This window comes from Vanderwaltozyma polyspora, genomic scaffold (assembly GCF_000150035.1).
Source record: "Vanderwaltozyma polyspora DSM 70294 KpolScaffold1036 genomic scaffold, whole genome shotgun sequence".
Taxonomy (NCBI): domain Eukaryota; kingdom Fungi; phylum Ascomycota; class Saccharomycetes; order Saccharomycetales; family Saccharomycetaceae; genus Vanderwaltozyma; species Vanderwaltozyma polyspora.
In genome coordinates this window covers 106,865-125,665 of record NW_001834692.1, presented here as the reverse complement: position 1 = coordinate 125,665, position 18,801 = coordinate 106,865, and the positions used below count along the sequence as shown (strand labels likewise).

Genomic DNA, 18,801 nt, shown 5'->3' with positions numbered 1-18,801 from the left:
TTCGACGTTTCTTTTTTTTATTCTCTTCGCTAGCTGCATTTTGTGCGGCTGTTTGTCTGCGGTGTTCAGCAGAAGAAACGAGAAAAGAAACGAGAAAAAAAGGAATCAGCTCTCAGTGTGAGACACACACACACACATACAAAGAACGAAAGAACGAAAGAAAAGACCTGTAACTATTAAAACAATAGCAGCATGGTACAGCTCACTTACTCGAGTCTACATTCCAAACCAAAACCAAAACCAATACCGATACCGAGACTAAGACCCAAGCTTACGCTTACGCTAACGCTAACACTAACACTCAAACCAAAAACAGACCATTCCATACCGCACTCTCCCACTCTCCCACATAATAAAGCTTACTAAACCATCCACTTCGACAAGACCACACATACAGTTACTCTTACTCTTACTCTTTCTTACTCTACAATCAATAAACCAACTCACTCCCATTCAGCTGGCAAGCTCTTGTCTTGTCTCGAGCTCTCTGCTCGCCCTTCTGACTGAAAACATCACCTCTCTCTTCTTTTTGGAAATTTCAGCTCAAATTTTAAATCCAAAATTCTGAAAATTTAATATCCAGTGAGCTGATTGACTGTATACTAAAACCTGAACTTGAACTTCAACTTGAACTTGGACTTCAACTGGAACCTATAACCCATCCAAAACTTAAATTCATATCCACACTCAAGCTCAAACCCACTTTATTGTATTGTATTTTTGGCTTTCGAAGGGAATAAATTCTTTTTCATTACAATACTCTCCCAATCTGCAAACTACTATAAACCCTGCTCTCATCACAGCACAACACTTTTTTTAAACAATCATAGTATTAGTACACACTACAACTGATATATTCAAATTTTCTTTCTCTGTTGGTCTCTCTACCCCATTTACATAAATATATACTTGATTATATTTATGTACATTGTAAGAAGTTTAACCTTAAGTTTAAATTTAAATTTAAATTTAAATTTAATCTTTTAGAACAGCGAATATAATTAGTTTGACGTATTATACAACACATCAACAAATCACACACTCACGCATATATATATGCTCATAATATTATATTGTAATCATACAATATAATATTTTACTTTTTTAATCCTTATTTTGGTCAATAATGGAACACTCTGGTACTCACACTACAACAAGAGCAAGTACTAGTAGTACTACAACTACAACTGCAGCTACTGGAAGTTCACCAAATAACAGCAATAACACAAATACAGGTCAAGGTTCAAGCTCAAGCTCAAGTTCAAGCTCAAGCTCAAATATAAATTTAAATACAACTACTAATACAAATACAAACAACAAAGAAATGCAACAAAATATTACCGATAATACTCCTAATCACCAAAATAATAACCAAAATAACAATGATACAGACACAGATGCATCAACCACTATCCTAATGAGAGATTATACAGATGCTTCAATAAATTTAAATATTGAAAATTCTGGTATTATAACCCCTTCGTTTAATTCAAGCAATAAACTCACAACCTCTGATTTAGTATCATCTTCTTCGTCAATAGATAACAGTGGCAATAATATTAACAGAAACTCAGGCCCAGCAAGTAAACAAGATTCGCAGTCTCACTCAAATCTATTCAAACCATTCGATCCAAAAACCGGTCAGTTCATTGAAAATAGTAGTCTAAATGAAATGGATAACGCTTTCTCAGTCAATGATAGCATTTTATCAGGAAATTTCAAGGGAACAGATCACCGTTTCAATGATATGATAGATATAGAAATGTTGGATGCTGATGCTGATGAAGTGGAGGAAGACGATCAAGAGGAGGAAGTAGCCGAAGATGAGGAAAACGATATTGTAACAAATAATTTAGGTATAAATGACCATTTACATTCAGTACTGGTACAAAATTTGCATTCTATGAATTATTCAAATTCTTATAAAAATAAAATAAGATCACATTCAGTTCCAACAATTTTACATTCTTCACTAAGGAGATTGACAAATTATAAACAACATCAAAATCAAAATAACCAAATAAACTTCCCATCAGTGATAAGTGAATCAGTAGTATCGACAAAGTTTTCAACTCCAGTTACATCATCACACTTTTTAAGTTCAGCTACAACTACAGCTGGCAACACAAACTTTTCAGAAACTCCAACATCATCTTCCTCATCTTCTTCATCAGCTTCTGCTAGCACAAACCCAGCAAATTTGAAAAGTAGCCAGGTTTCCTCTTCGGGCAGACTAGTACAACCAACTACAATTTATCAAAGTTCACTAAATAATAACAATAATCAACAAGGTGTTAAAAAGAGAAAGTATACGAAACCGCATAGGTCAATCTTAAGGACTACAACTTCAGCAATAACTCCGACTCTACCTTATCCACAATCGAAAAATAACTCTAACATCAATATTCATAATACGGTTCATACAGATACCCACGATACAGGAACTTCAAATAAATTATCCAACCAAAGACTTTATTCATATAATGACGGAATTAAAAATAACTTGAATTCATTGAGTTTGGGTGAAAGAATAAACTACATAAAATCATATCCTTCGCCATTACCTCTGCCCCCAATTAACCTGCAGTGTCTCAAGGAAATTGATCTACAAGAAATAGTGAAAAACCCTCAACTAAGGCATGATATCATATTTGATCCACTGTTACAATTCAGGCCAAATTTAGATGGTGAAAGAGGTGTAAAGAAAACCCAACTAGCTGATAAATACTGGAATGATGTAGAAAATGAACTTTTTGTATATTTGAAAAGACCTGACATTTTCGACTATAATCATACAAGACTGGTACCTTTATTTGATACTTTAAGGGATATACTATTAACAACTGTTCCTCAAAAGGAATCTCATATGATAAATGGTGTACTGGATACTGAGTTGACTGTACAAGAACTGATTAAAGGTTCCTTACAAATGACTAACTTTTCTGATTGGCTAGCCCAATTGTTTAAACATCATTGTGCTCCAATGAGAGATGCTTGGGTTGACAAAATGAACAATAAATTTAAAGAAGCAGATTCTCAAAGCTCGTTACCTAAATTAATAGAAGGATTGAGACTAGTATTTCAAATACTGGAGGCAATGAAGTTGGATATTGCAAATCACCAAATAAGAATATTAAGACCGGCTTTATTAAGCAATGCTGTTGAGTTTGAAAAGCAATATTTTCAACCTCTTATGAACTCAAACAAAATAGATTTAAAATCCTCATTGATATGGTTTAGCGGCAAGTTTAATGAATTAGAATCATCTGGAATGATCAAATCTGGAGAAGCTACTCCTCAGGATGCATACAGACTATGCATAAAATCAATTATTAGCCTATTATCATGTAGAAAAATGGTGAGAAATTATCCAACAGCCTTAACTTTTGATCATACAAGGTTAGTTTTGTTAAGGGCAGATATACGTCAGATTGTATGTTTAATGGTTTGCAGATTACTTTTCCAACAATTATATTCAAGTGATCCTATGATAAACCCAAAAATGAAGGAATTATCAACACGAACTATTCAAATAAGAAATTAAAGAGAGATATAATAAGTATTATTACAGATGAACATGGAAACTGTAGATGGACTAAAAACATTATGTCCATTGCGGTACATTTGTGTAAAACGATAGGTGACTTAAAGAAATTATACAATGAGCAAAATAGTGATATTTCAGAAACTCCATCTACTCCTTCGAAACCTGGTGTATTCCCAGATTTAGATGATAAGAAAATAAATTTCGCCAAATCTTGGTTATCCAAGCAAACCCAGCCATTGAGTGAGGTTTATGGAGTATTAGAAAATAGAGTTTTCAAGACATTAGAAGATTTGATTTATGAGAATTCCTCATGTACAGTTGATGGTAGAGTAAAACAAGACTTTGTATATTTGTGCAGTAGTACAAATAGTTCCAATCCGAATGAAAGTTTTACTTCTGTAGACAAGTTTGCATCAAGAAATGATGGTGATTTGGAAGCAATGAGCAATGGGTCATCCAGTGTTACAAATAAATCGCCATTGTTGAAATCTAAATCTACTAACATTCAAAGCATCTTATCAGCAGTTGAAATTGAAGAATTTGAAAATGTTTATCGTCATTTATATACTGTTGCCAATTTCCATTGGTCTGTATTTGGTTCATATTATATTGATTCATTAGGTGATAAAATGAAAGCTAGTGGTGTCTAATCTAATTAAACATTAAACCTAAGGATTTGAATGTTTTGAATAATTAGGGACAAATATAAATACAACAGATAGTCAAGCAGGTACTCAAGAGGATGAAATAAACTTGATGGCATATTATCAATGCCATACCAATGATAAGTGTTTTCTTTTTTCCTCTCTCTCTTTTAACCCTCTTCTACTAAATTATACCCATAAGGTTACTTATATTAATTTAAGTTATGCTATGTTAAGGATACAATTCATAACAATGTTATTAGTTTAGTTTGTGCTTTGTTGTTTTTCCTTCTTACTTTAACGGTTCACAATAAAAAAATATATTTATTAATTAATTCTCACAGAAAATAGTACAAGTTAATACCCAAGAATTGAAAAAATATAATAAAAGATAAAATCGAAAAATCGAAACATTCCCATTAACTTTTTTCACGTCTATTACATTCCAAAGCACATTAAGATAAAAGTCAATAATTTTCCAACCATACATAAATCAACATGTATGTGTATTTATTTCATTTTCTTACATCCCCTCCATTACATGTTACATTACAAACATATAACAAATATTTCCTCTTTATTTAACGTTCCATAAATTGTGTAATAACTGATATACAAGTTAAAGCATATAAAAATAAAAGATAATGCCAATTAAATATATAAACCTAAATACATAATGACTGATAGCTGTAAGATAGACAGATAGACCGTAGGTTTGTTTATTCTGGTTTTGCATTTAATTCGAGAGCATAGCATTAACCACTTTGGAGAAATTAATTTCTTTGCCATTGCATAGAAAAATGACATCATATTATTACTTGTACCGCATTTTTAAAGTAAAAGACTGACTTGTCGCCGCATTCAACAACTCAGAGATGGTCTTCTGTACATAAGAATTTTGTCTATATTATATTACAGGTTTCAGAAATTATATTAGTTGTAATTCTGCATGCGTTCCTCTAAGGCTTCTCGCTAGCATTTTACAACTACATTCATTGGATCGATTCCATGATAATCAAAAGAAATCAAGAGTATCAATCGTATTATAATGAACGAAACTTTACCTATTACATACATAATTTTCGTTTTCGTTTTCTTTTTCCTTTTCCAATTTACCATTCCAACACAGTGTAACATACAGCATCTCACCCTCAATCCAAAATCCCAGTTAACAAGGTCAAGAGAAGTTGAGACATATGGAAGTGTTATATATATGTAACAAGCAATTTGAATTATGAAGACCCAGCAATTTAAGTGATAGCTAAGCTAAACCTTAACCTCGCTGAAGCTTAAGTAAACTGAAGTAGCATAATATCTTGGAAATAGCTATGCAAAAGCAACAGCTAAAATAAAAGTAACACTAAGAGTAAAAGTTTCAAACAGAGCTGTAGCGTTCCCCAGTCATTCCTAAGTTTGCATGTTTTTCCATTCACTAAGGTCATGGTAGTAAGTACTGGTCCTCCCTTTCTTATTCTGAAATTTCATCTCTTGTGTAACCATTTGATTAAATTCTAAATTTAAATCTAAAACTGCTGTACTTCTTAACCTTAAAATTTAACAAAGTGGATTAAATGGTTGAATTCGAAATCGAGTTCGAGTTCGAGTTCGAATTAGATTTCGATTTCGATTTCGAAAATAAGTTTCTATGAATAGAAATTATTTCTATATAGCATTTTTTTGTATTATTTATTAGGATATAGTGATCAGGAACCACTAGTTTTTGATAACTAGATCTTTCTAATAACTAGATCTTTCTGATATTCTTCCAGTTGGGTCTGATCAGGTCGAGTCGGGTCCTGTACTGTTGTCATTATCTTTATTATAATTTTGCACAAGTTTGATATCCTTTTGTTAAGTTTGATAGTAAATATATAGACACTGTTGGAATATATTGATATATTTTGAAAGGGAATTTGCTGATTCATTCTTATTAATTGTTTTAAAGGATTCTCGATTTTAAAACAGCGAAATAGATCCAAACTAGTGTGATTCCAGCCTCAATAGGGAAATAAAGCATTGATTATTAGATACTAAATCTTTTTAATCATTATATCTATTTGCATTTTCATTTTTAGATCTCCAGAAATCAATTCTTATTACATTTGAATCAAAATATTTATTTATTCTTTGGTTCTTCTTTAGATTAAGATTAAGATTAAGATTAAGAATAAGATTAAGATTAAGATTAAGATCGGAAATTGAAATATTTTGGAAACCAATAAAAGAAGAACTGAACTGTGGAGTGTTTTTTCAAATTGTTGGCCATTTAATTTAATTATTTTAATCAAAGTTAAAATATATACTCGTCATATTAAATACTTATGTCTTTCTATGACAAAAGACCTTCTCCCTTAGATAGTCTTAGGAATCAAGGAAATATATCTAATCAATATAATGAAACTAAATATCAACAGAATGATCCTTCCAATGTATTCTACAAGAGCGCAAACGATAGCTCGGTTTCTTTTGAAACAATTTTAACAACAGATAGATTATTGGATAAACTAGATTTAACCTCAGAGGACGAAAAATTATTACAACAAGCTTTATTAGAAGAGGAAGAAAAGAAAAAACAATTAAATGAATTACAAGATAAAGAAAAACTCATATCTGTTCCTGCGTCAGGATTCCCATCGTTAAGAAATAGAAACAACGTATCTTCGAGAACTGTGCCAACAATGAATACTGAACCTAGTTTTAATGATAAAAGTCTTAGTCTTCGAAATAATAAATCCTCTGGAAATGTACAACAGCATTTTTCCTCAAAATCAAGATACTCTTATTTTGTGGAAGAAGATAGTGATCATGAAGATTTTTTAAATAATATTCAAAACTTACCAAATAGAGTTATTAATCAAGATAGAATCCATCCATATAGAAACATCAGATATGAAAATTCTAAGATTAAACAAGTTTCAAATAATGAAAAATTAGTTGAATCAGACAAGCATCATGATATTAATAAACATAGAAAAAATATGGTAAATTTTGAAAAATATAGGTTTAGAAATCCGTTGTATCATAAAGGAAATAATAATCATAACATTGGCATATACCACGATAGTGGTCACCAAAATGAAGATTATACAGCAGATAAGAAGCATCCTAACACACATGGTCTTTTTAAAAATCAGAACTCGAGTAATCAAAAATCGTCATTGGAAAGAAATCAAAGAAGTATTAATTCGAATAACTCCAATAACTCATTTAGAGAAACATTATCAAAACCAAGCACTAATTCCTCCTTTGATAGTGATTTGTCTCTATATGGTCCTGCTTTTAAGGGTCAATCTACTTCAGATACAATAATGACACCCTCTCCTGCAACACCTGTTGTAAAAATAATCGATAGTTCGAGCTCTTTAGGGGATCTAACTAATCCAATTCCATCACACAAGACTCATAAAAAGAAATCTTCCTTTTCATTAAGGAATCTATTCAGGTCACCAAGATCAAGTAAGACTTCATTACACGCAGCTAATGAAGAAAGCTATTTCACCAATGTAAAAAGGAACTCGCCAGATCAATTGCATACTACAGATACACTATATATCGAAAAAAAACGTAACTCACCCATACGCCATGAGAGTTATACTAGAGAGGTGGGATATGGCAATAATAATGTAGAGCCTTCTAGAAAGAAGACAATGGGCCATATACGATCAGTTTCAGATATATCTTATGCTAAATCGAATTATTATTCGGAGCCTGCCCAGAGAGTTCAGAGCAGTCATACCATGACAAATGTTGAGGAAAGAAGGCTCTCTTTGGGAAGTTCTGTAAAGGAAACTTCTTATTCATTTATAACTCCAAAGAACTCATATGAAAACGATCCTGGCTTGGAGTTCAAGACGCCAATATTAAAATCAGAGCCAACCTTGGACTCTTCTAATGACATTGAAGAATATTTCGACTTTCAAGGAAATAATATAGAGAAGGCAATCCAAATGAGACAAAAAGGTAAAATTATAGAGTCTACTGAAAAACTTAGATTGGCCTGTTTGACAGGAAACAAAACTGCATTTTTATTATATGGCTTGGCATTAAGGAATGGTTATGGTACAGCGAAAAATTATAAAGCCTCATTTCATTACATTAGAGAAGCTGCGGGCATTCAGTCTGAAAATGATGAAATATTTAAACTTACAATAGATCCATTTGAACTAGAAAATGGATCATCTATACCCACTGAGGTGGCTGAACCTCTAGTTCCAGCATTATATGAATGCGGCATTTCATATCTAAAAGGATATGGGGTTCCACAACAAGACGAATTAAAGGGCTTAAAATATCTAGAAAAAGCAGGATCATTGGGTCATATTGACTCGATGTGTCTAAGCGGTACAATTTGGTCAAAACATTCAGACTTCCATGAGAAGGATATTAAAAGAGCAGCATCTTGGTTCCGTCTTGCAGAAAAAAGAGGAGCCAATCTAATAGGTTCGGAATGGATTCACAGGGATAAATACAAACGAATTTAGCCTGACAGAATTCAATCCAATTTTAAAATACTTTGCATTCAAAACAACAAAATCTAATTAATATCAAATTTCATTTTAATTAAATATTTTTTATTTCATTATATCAGTAGTTATTTAATTGTGTATGTAATACTAAATAAGGACTCCATTTTTTTATCTACTCAATTTCCTTGTTTCTATTCAAAAATGCCAAGAAACCATAAATATATAGAAATTGGTAATGTTTCTCGTTATTGAACTGACTCAATTCCTCTGCTTGTAATCATGTAGGATACTTCACTATCAGGTGCAAATGTTGAAAAAACGACTTTCATTGCTCTCTTCACTTGCCAAAATGCAGATGTGTCATTCCCTTTATACAAATGCATCTCACCTCTTCTGACCATTGGTGAGGCCTTATACATTTTCTTCAGCAAAAGTCGAGTTGATATATGATTGGACCATGATAGTCCTAAGTTAGGAATACGAGAATCGACTTTTCTTTTGTGTCCAGAATTTGAAGAAATTTCAATTTTAGGTCTATCCTTTACATTTGCTTTTGAATCTTTTGTATCTTCTTTGTTATTTTGACCATCAGCGTGTGACCAAAACTTCTTCTCTTCTGCCTTTATTAGTTTTTTCATTTCTTTCTCCACTAGCTGATAGTCTTCGTCATCGGATAATATTGCTGTCTCAGTAATCTCATTCTGAGATGATAAGGTGGGTTCGTTATATCTTTGCCTATATAAAATGCTTGAATCTTTCCATCCCACGATCCAACCAAGTTGGTATTCATAGTCTAATAGATCTTGTTGCATAGGTTCTGAAAGTTTTACTAGCGGTTTGTCACTAATTTGGTTTGTTACTATAACAGCAACATTATATTTCTTGGCTAAGAGCAATAACTTCTCAGCTAATATATCAATATAGTGCCTATTTTCCTGAGATTCTTTATATGAAGTACTCTGAAGCTCTACTCTCAAATGATGTGATATTGAATCTATGATTATAGCTTTAATTGAACCTTTACTGTTATCTAACAAAACTGGTAATTGAACATCAAGAATATGTTCTTGGTTGATTAAATCATTGCAACTAACTGTAAATATTTTCTCTTGAGAAACACCATTAGAAGAAAATGTTTCATTCGAATTTATAATTCCTTCTAATCTTTCAGTTGGAAGGTCACCTTCAGTGGTTATATATACTGATTTCCCTTCAAGTCCTCCTAAAGATTTAGGTAATTGAACACATAATGATAACAACATTGCCAATTGAGATTTCCCAGTTGAACTTTCACCATAAATCTCAGTAATACATTGTGTGTATATACCTCCTCCTAATGCTTCATCTAATCCTAAATCTCCTGTACTAAACAGTTCAGGAGCTTGCGACTTTGGCAGCAAAACTGGTTGAGATTTTTTATTGAATTGAGCTTCTAACTCCAAGATTAACAATCTTTGGAACTTTGCTACTTCATTGATTGATCTTCTTAGTAGCCTTGCCAAATCTCTGGCATTCAATGAAATAAACTCTACTAAGGAAACATTATATTGTATTGCAGCCTCTAAAAGCAGTGAAAATTCAAGCGTATCTAACAATTCACTCTTTGGCAGCTCATCGTACAGGTCCATTAGATATATTCAGCCAAATTGTAGTATCGTCGAATTGTTTACTGTAAGCATTAGTAAACAAATTCCCGGTTCTTCTTCTATCGAATATATCTGTTTGAAATACCAGTTTCCCTATGAGAACTTGAAGAAGATATTTGACCAATTATTAATAGCCATTCCTATTTTCAGATCGTATTTAAAAGCATTTTATGATTAGATGCCTTATGTATTAAACGCCAAATCTTTAATGTTTGTTTTAACATTTTTGCATTACGCAAGGAAGGGTAAATTCATATGGTGAACTTCAAGATGTCAGTATGCATTATTAGCTAGTGAAGTTTATCATTAAAAAGGTTATGATTTGTTTGAAATGGATTCCAGACTAATAGCGTATAACATCGAATTGAAATATTATAATGGTGATGTTTTATATATTTATTACAACCAATTGGATCTGTCTCCAGAATTTTTTCTTTTCAATTAGAGGTAAAAACGACATAGAATATATATATATATATTATGCTTAAAAATATGGATCTACCGATATTACTCATAATTATTACTGTATCATTTCATAATTAACGTTAATGATTAAATATGTTTTTATTTAAGCAGTCGCATTTTCTCCAATGATGATTACGGCATTAGTTTTATCCATAATATTACTTCCTGAGTGACAGTGATACTATGTTTATATGATAGTAATATCATTTCTACAACCTGTTTTACTATTAGATATGGATAACATTATCTAAAAGTGAGCTATTTTATGAGAATATCAAAAAGGATTATAATAGAATAGAAATAGAGAAATATTAATATTTTGAAAGCAATTTTTGTAGTTGGAGCAACTTACTGGCCTAAGTAAAGAATAAAAATATAACATTTCAAAACAAAATATAAATTTCCTCTGATTTTATTGTTAAATTAAAATTGATTTATGGTAATGGCATTATATTTTAAGTATATACTGAATATAGTAATTATTATTATTGTTAGTTGGTAATATCTATATCTTTTTAGAGGAGTAATTAACATAATTAATTAATATATATATATAATTATACAGAGTCAACCACAATCGCTTGGTTTTCTACTAACACAATGTTAGTTTGTAGTCATACTGATTTAGACAACATAAAAATTAGATAGTGAATATCATATGGGGGCATAATCTAGATTTGAAATTTCATTAAAATAAATCCGTAATAATAAGAACTAAAATAGAAGTTTGAGGGAAAGGGAAAGGGAAAGGGAAAGGGAAAGGGAAAGGGAAAGGGAAAGGGAAAGGGAAAGGGAAAGGGAAAGGAGATTGAAAGATAAATTGGGTATAATGGAAATAAATGCGTTTCTAAACTGTCTATACTTTTTAACAATCAAATTTCATCATGTTTCATGTACCTTTTCTGTCGCAGACAATTTTCCACTGCTCGTAGCCACTGAAAAGGCTAAACCTCCAGATGAACTCGGATCCGATGGTTCTGAATCGATATGATTCAAATTATTATTTGTAATTGAATTGCTTGCTGTAGTAAATGTTGTATCTCTTCTAAATTGTCTATCAAAATCAAATTCTGAAGAATCCCCATCATGAACAACAGCAGGCGGTGGAACAGGAATTGACTGATCATGGCCATTCATAGGTTGTCTGTTCATTTCAGAATCCAAGACAGGAGGGGCCACATATTCTGCTTCTTCATTCGGTATAAACTCACCACGCTGATTAAAATGGCCTAAATCTTCAGTATTAGCCTTCTCTGTATAAGTTGGGACAAAATCCTCAACAACTCTCCCTGAATTACCATTGTATTCTCTTTGTGATTGTCTATAAGTTGGAGGGGTTAACCAAGCTGTACCTCTTATAGGAGCCCTCCCTGTTTGAGATCTTCTTCTATTTATTAATAATGTACTGATTAAGAATACAATTAAGGCTAAACCGAATAAAGCAAATAGAATCCATCTACCCCATTCCCAACCAGAACCGTCACCCCAGCCATACCATACTGTATCCCTCTTATCCAAAACACCTAAACAACCATTTGAATGGTTAATGGGACTCATGAACTCCTTCTTATATAAGCAAATGTATTAGGAAGATGTTTTGATATACTCAAATTCTTACTAATAATAATTTTTTTTATGGAACCTTATCAAATTAATCTCTTTTAAAAGCTATCAGTAATAACAAATATCGTCGAATTTATATCCTTAAGTAAGTATTACTTTAAGGAGTTGATACATTCTCTAAGATAAGTTAATTATATTACCATGATTAATACCTTAAACATAGTAAAAGTTATAATTCAATTAAAGTAACAGGAGATGATGTAGTCTTGTTTAATTTATAATAATAGAATTATCTAGCCCTTTCACGGCTTAGACACAATTAATTTTTAAGAAACAGCTGCAGAACGAAAAGAGACATCAACGTATGTATAAGCCATATGACGTAATTGAATTAAAAAAAAATAGGCCGATTGATTGTAAAAGTCACAACCTATAATACATTATCGAAGGTAGCCTCATGTTAAACCAATTGTAATCATAATTGAATCATTGATATTAATCAATTCGACAAAAGAAAAGCATAAAATATTCACAAATGTGAATCATTATAACAACTTTCATCATTTTAAGTAGAACAACAGTGCAAAAAGTATTCAAAATTATTGAACGTCACAAATGTAACACACTAAAAGTTCAAATTTACCAATTATATATTTAATAAAGTTATATAAAAGTTATAGGAAGATAATCATTTCATTTGTTTTTTCAACTAAGTCATGTTTTATCATAGTAGATTTAGTTCATATAATTATTCTACTTCTGGTAAACAGTTTTTCGTCAAAACCATTTCTATTAATCAGCTACCTAAAAAGTATGTCTAAAGTAATGCCTATCTTTCTAAATTGTCACAGTATTTAACTTCAATCACTGATAATATACTAACTCATATTTCTTTAATAATACTAATATTTGTGTTTATTTTTTAAGCTATTTACAATTATTTATATCTCAGACATGACTGGAAAACCAACCAATTAATTTTAACTAAGATATGTTATATGTTATATGTACGAGTAATCGAGTTCCAATAAGCCAAACTTCAAATTGCTTTTAAGTATACTTGCTTTATTCTATAGGCCAAATGCAAAAAAAATCATGTACGTTGCATGCTAATAATAGTTTCCCATCAATTTTTAAACCGAATCCTTTAGAAATTGCACAAACAAAATATTCTAGATTAATCTTAATGGCAATTTGCTCTTTTGTGTATAATATAGGTAGATTAAATAGTAATACCAGAATTATTTCTCCATGAAATTTCGAAAAGAATTTAAAGGTAAGAAAAAAGATAAGAAGCAATTTTGTTTATAATCACTACTTTCTTCTTGACAAAATAGTATTAGTTAAGAATTCCAATGCAGATCTAGCATCAGATTCAGGGAATGAACTTCTTAAATTAGCCAATGCAGCATCTCTATACTTTTCCGCTAACTCTTTTGTCTTTTGAACACCGTTATGTTGAATGACAGACTTAGTAGCAGCTTCAACATCTCCTGGTTGTGTGAAATTTCTTAAAATTAACTCGGTTAAAGATGGGTCTTCTCTCCAAGCGTATAAGACTGGAGCGGTAGCAATACCCAATTTTAAGTCAGCTCTTGCTGGCTTACCTAAATTTTCGGATGAGACAGTAAAATCTAACATATCATCTACTAATTGGAAGCAAATACCAAGGTTCTTACCATATTCATAACATGAATCAACTACTTCAGGACTAGCACCAGATAAAATAGCAGAACTTCTACATGCCATCGAAATTAAAGATGCAGTTTTCAAGTAGGTTTTATGTAGATAGTATTCGAATGCAGTATTTATCATCGCATCTTTACTTGTGAGTAAGTTATCATTAATTGGTACACGATAATCATGAAGGTCATTTGTAAATTTCCCTATAGAAGGAGGTAATTCTTTTCTTCCTTCGTCAATTGTATTTAAATTATTATCAACGGCGGTATTTTTCAATTGCATGAATTCACCTTCAACTAAATTTGCTATACTATTTGACATTAATTCAACTACTTCTGGATTTCTTAACCTTGATATAGAGACGGTTGCTCTACCTAATAAAAAATCACCGGCTAAAACAGCCATTTTATTTGTGAATGCTTTATTACCGCTTGGCCTACCTCTTCTTGTTTCTGAATGATCAATCACATCATCATGCAATAAAGATGCTGTATGTATCATTTCAACGATCTCTGCAAGTCTTCTTTGTTTTGGTAAGATGCCGTTATCATTATCGAATGAAGCTTCAGGAATCGGTTCAGGACCTTTAGTTAAAGGATTTAATGGTTTTATACCATGTAAGATATGTAAAGGGGAGATATTTGACAAAGGATTTTCTAAAATAGTTAATTGTGGTGGTTGTGAATAAACTGGGTCATCTGGAATATCTGATTTATCTATTTTTAAATTATTTCTTTCATTAATTGGTATAGTTGATAAGGCTTTTGAAATTAACAAAACCAATAAAGGACGAACTTTTTTGCCTTCAGCTTCGAAATAGTAACTAGTGACTCTATTCAAAGTTGGATGTCCTGAACTAATCAAACCCATTACATGTTTTGCTAAATTATTCATTTCATTTGAAACCAATGAAATTGGGTTTCTTAACATGATTTTTGGAGTTACCAATTTACTTGCAGCAGCAATTGCCGATGCAAATGAAGATTTGTAACGATGGCATTTTAAGTGAGTTATTTTTGAATATAGAGAAGGATTTGGTCTCAACATATTAACAATAATATTAATCTTTTACCTGTATCTTTCTTTCTTATTTTTGCTTCTTTCTACTTGGTTAAACTCACACAGTAAGAGTAATTCGATAAATATTGTAGTGGTATATGACAATGATAAAGACCAGAGATATTAAAGAATATAGCTTTCACTACCAATGCAAATAAAACAAAGATGAATGGTAAGTACAATCAATCAATAAGTCAATTCAGTTAGTTAATCAAAGATACCAAAAAAAAAAATAAAAATAAAATTCAATTCTCTTTTCTGATGACTTGCTAAAGTATTGAAAACTTTGATATAGAATAATTGGTAAATATTTATAATGTGTAAGTAATAATTCACTTAATCCCTTATAAAATTGACTAAATTATGTTGAACTGATGAGAAGAGATGTGTATATATCTAGATACTTTTCACTTTTCACTTTTCACTTTTTACTTTTTTAAGTCTTATTATTATTATTATTATTATTATTATTATTATTATTATTATTATTTTTTTTTAACTTTATTTTTAAATTGATGGTTTAAATTTTCTGAATGGCTTCTTAAGCTGCAATTTTCAGCTTTTTTTAGAATAGTCTCTTGTCTGATCTGAGGTAGCAAGCAAGTCAGCAAATCAGGCCATAAATTACAAATTATTTTAGAATTGAATTGAGTTACAGTCATAAAACCTATGGTGGGTTGTCGGTGTCCCTTAGATCCAACACTACCTGATCTATTTCTTGATTTTAGAATCCTGGGTTTCTGGGCTTGCCCAGGATGTAGTTGTAGTTGTAGTTGCAGAAATGGTTGACAGTTCCAAATGATGGGGGAGAGACCCCTGCTTTCCCCTGGGGAGGTGTAGAGCATAGGCGATGGGGTGAATATGCTATGGATATTCATGCAATTTTGTATGCGTATATCATATCATATCATATCATATCATACTATACGAAGTGGGTGGTGATAGTGATGGAGGATCGGTACAGAGAGGTGTGGAAGGTTGGGAACTATGCTACAGACTAGCCACCAACCAACCAAACGTTATAGTGCAAGAGTTAATATGCGATCGAAAGCAGAGGGGTAAAAGAGGAACCTAATCTCAAATAAGATTAGGCGGTGAATTTATCATTTTGTACTAAGGGGAAGAAGTGGAAAGCTAGTCCCCAAACTGGCAAGGTGCTGTCGTGCAAAGAAACACCAGAGCTAACGGTGACTCCCCTACGCTCCGCTCCCCTATACGTAGTGTGTTGTGTTACCCGCAACGTCCACAATCAGACGGGGTTTAGCTGTATGTCTACAAACAGACACAAGAGACACAGCACATATCTTATCGTGTTACACGTCATACATACACATATGAACATTTACACATCAGCACTAACCTTCCCAAAATACCAAAATCAGCCCAAAGCCAATTCAATCCAATCCACCTCAATCCACTTCACTTCAAATGAACGAAATATGTTACGTTGCAGTTGCAGTTGCAGTTGCACTTTGATATGATTTTTTTTCATCTTTCGACTTTTCTCTCTCTCTCTTAACGTTTGTCGTCGTCAGTACAGAGAAACTGATTCTGCCTATGAACTGACAAGAAAAGAGGAACAAGTAACCATTTTCAGAATCTCTTTTCAAGTTGTCTTGTCTTGTACATTCTATATTGTGTAGTGTGTTCTGTTTGTCTTAGGCAAACTCTCGATTTATGAAACATCGAATACTATTTTATTTTGTTCGAAAATAAGGGTACGCCATTGAAACAAACACTATTGACGTTCGAGTTCTTGCCTTTCCCCCATCGCAGATAGGTCTGCTCTTGCACTACATTTTATTTATTTATATCACAAGTTTTTTCATTTTATATACACTCGTAAAACACATACACACATACACACATACACATATATATATATATACATACATATCTGTATCCACATATAATCTCACCTCTACTACTGTTCCTACCACTTATTCCCACTTGTTACTGTCATTTTTTTGATCTTCATCTGACTTTTTTTTTTTAGCATTATTAATATAATACTAACACTATTTTTTAGCCATCAAGAAAAATTGAAAAAAGCTTAGAATATCGAAAATACTAATTCGTTAAGATAAAAAAATTTAGAAATTGAAATATACAATTTATATTTTACAAAGTGAAAAGTAACTAAATTGCATTCAACATCTATTTATAATATACCCTTTATTATCACCATCATCAATTTATTCTTATAGAATTAATTATATTACACTACATTGGTTTTCCTTCTTCATTTTTTTTTTTTTAATTTTTTAATATTTTAATCTTTTTGAATTAATTAATTATTTAATTAATTAATCGAAATCCAATATTATTGCATTTGCTTCAAAAATTATATTTATACTAGTAAAATCCTTTTCTTTCTTTTATTGAATAAAAGGAATCCCAAAGAAAAAGGTTATAGCTAACACTTACACATATTGTTCTATTGCATTTCAATTTCCAATTCTCTCTACTAACCCTTTTTGATCACAATGAATAACTACAATTCCAGTTCAGACACTTCAATGCCTATGATATTCCTCAAGAATTTGTTTTCAAAGACAATTAGAACTTCAAACTGTGTTCCAAAACATGTAGGTTTCGTCATGGATGGTAATAGAAGGTATGCTAAAAAAAAAGATATAGAAATAAAAGAGGGACACGAAGCTGGATTCTTAAGTATGAGTAAGATTTTAGAATTATGTTACGAATCAGGTGTAGAAATTACAACTGTATTCGCATTCTCAATAGAAAATTTTAAAAGAAGTTCAAAAGAAGTAGATCATCTAATGAAATTAGCTAGCGATAGAATAAGGCAAATTACAGAACATGGCGACTTAGCAGAAAAATATGGTATAAGAGTTAGAGTGATAGGTGATTTGTCTCTATTACCAACTGATGTCCTAAAAGATATAGAATTAGCAACTGAAATCACAAAAAATAATAATAGAGCCACGTTAAACATCTGTTTCCCATATACAGGCAGAGAAGAAATATTCCATTCAGTTAAAACTGTTTTATCACAAAATTTATCAGGTAATGAAATTAATGAAAAATTACTCGATTCAAATCTATACACTAGTGGTTTACCTCCATTGGACTTATTAGTGAGAACTAGCGGTGTCACAAGACTGAGTGATTTCATGTTATGGCAAGTGATTAACCATGATGTTACAATAGAATTATTGGATTGTTTGTGGCCAGAATTCGGCCCTATTAGAATGGGATGGATTCTATTGAAATTCGTATTTAACAAGTCATTTACTAACGTAGGTAGTAAAACCGGCGAGGAGTATGACGGTGAATTAAATGAAACTAATGGTGTAAAGGATGACAATAATCAAGTATTAAATAAAAAAAAGAATTAATAGGTAAAACAAAACATATATATGTTAACAGAATGCACGAAGACACGTTAATGTATATATATAGATAGACATGCGAACCTTATAAAAGTTAATAGTGACAGTAATATTATTTACAAAATTTGCATTTTAAATCAATGATTTATTTCTTTTTACTGATTATTTTAAAAATATATAGTAATACATGAAATTATAGACTAAATCGAATTGATTGTATAATATAACACTTTTATAACCTTATGCCTCACCTTTTTGCCCATTTGTAGCCAATAATTTAACTTATGCATTTATTTTGATTTCAAATTAATCATAACCATCAAACCACTATACCAAATTTTCGATAATAAAAACATATATTATCGAAATTCA

General features: G+C 31.4%; 5 protein-coding genes and 1 further gene across 5 annotated transcripts, besides 2 other annotated features; 3 read left to right on the top strand and 3 right to left on the bottom strand.

The window, feature by feature from the left end:
• The first annotated feature begins 1,126 nt into the window (after positions 1-1,126).
• Positions 1,127-3,541: a sequence feature (similar to hypothetical protein; correction of possible frameshift sequencing error~similar to Saccharomyces cerevisiae SOK1 (YDR006C)).
• Positions 1,127-4,197, top strand: Kpol_1036p45 (the record flags this gene model as incomplete).
• Positions 3,544-4,197: a sequence feature (similar to hypothetical protein; correction of possible frameshift sequencing error~similar to Saccharomyces cerevisiae SOK1 (YDR006C)).
• A 2,315-nt stretch (positions 4,198-6,512) lies between these two features.
• On the top strand, positions 6,513-8,672 carry DSF2 (Dsf2p; the record flags this gene model as incomplete). The annotated part of the gene is made up of 1 exon (XM_001647109.1): positions 6,513-8,672. The coding sequence occupies one exon, from the start codon at positions 6,513-6,515 to the stop codon at positions 8,670-8,672; it is 2,160 nt and encodes a 719-aa protein (XP_001647159.1).
• A 230-nt stretch (positions 8,673-8,902) lies between these two features.
• RAD57 (putative DNA-dependent ATPase RAD57) lies at positions 8,903-10,285 on the bottom strand (the record flags this gene model as incomplete). Its single annotated transcript, XM_001647108.1, has 1 exon — positions 8,903-10,285. One exon carries the CDS (start codon positions 10,283-10,285, stop codon positions 8,903-8,905), a length of 1,383 nt encoding a protein of 460 aa, XP_001647158.1.
• A 1,365-nt stretch (positions 10,286-11,650) lies between these two features.
• Kpol_1036p42 (resistance to Congo red protein) lies at positions 11,651-12,325 on the bottom strand (the record flags this gene model as incomplete). The annotated part of the gene is made up of 1 exon (XM_001647107.1): positions 11,651-12,325. One exon carries the CDS (start codon positions 12,323-12,325, stop codon positions 11,651-11,653), a length of 675 nt encoding a protein of 224 aa, XP_001647157.1.
• Positions 12,326-13,645: 1,320 nt separating this feature from the next.
• On the bottom strand, positions 13,646-15,061 carry COQ1 (trans-hexaprenyltranstransferase; the record flags this gene model as incomplete). Its single annotated transcript, XM_001647106.1, has 1 exon — positions 13,646-15,061. One exon carries the CDS (start codon positions 15,059-15,061, stop codon positions 13,646-13,648), a length of 1,416 nt encoding a protein of 471 aa, XP_001647156.1.
• Positions 15,062-17,559: 2,498 nt separating this feature from the next.
• On the top strand, positions 17,560-18,435 carry RER2 (ditrans,polycis-polyprenyl diphosphate synthase; the record flags this gene model as incomplete). Its single annotated transcript, XM_001647105.1, has 1 exon — positions 17,560-18,435. One exon carries the CDS (start codon positions 17,560-17,562, stop codon positions 18,433-18,435), a length of 876 nt encoding a protein of 291 aa, XP_001647155.1.
• Between the last annotated feature and the right edge of the window lie 366 nt (positions 18,436-18,801).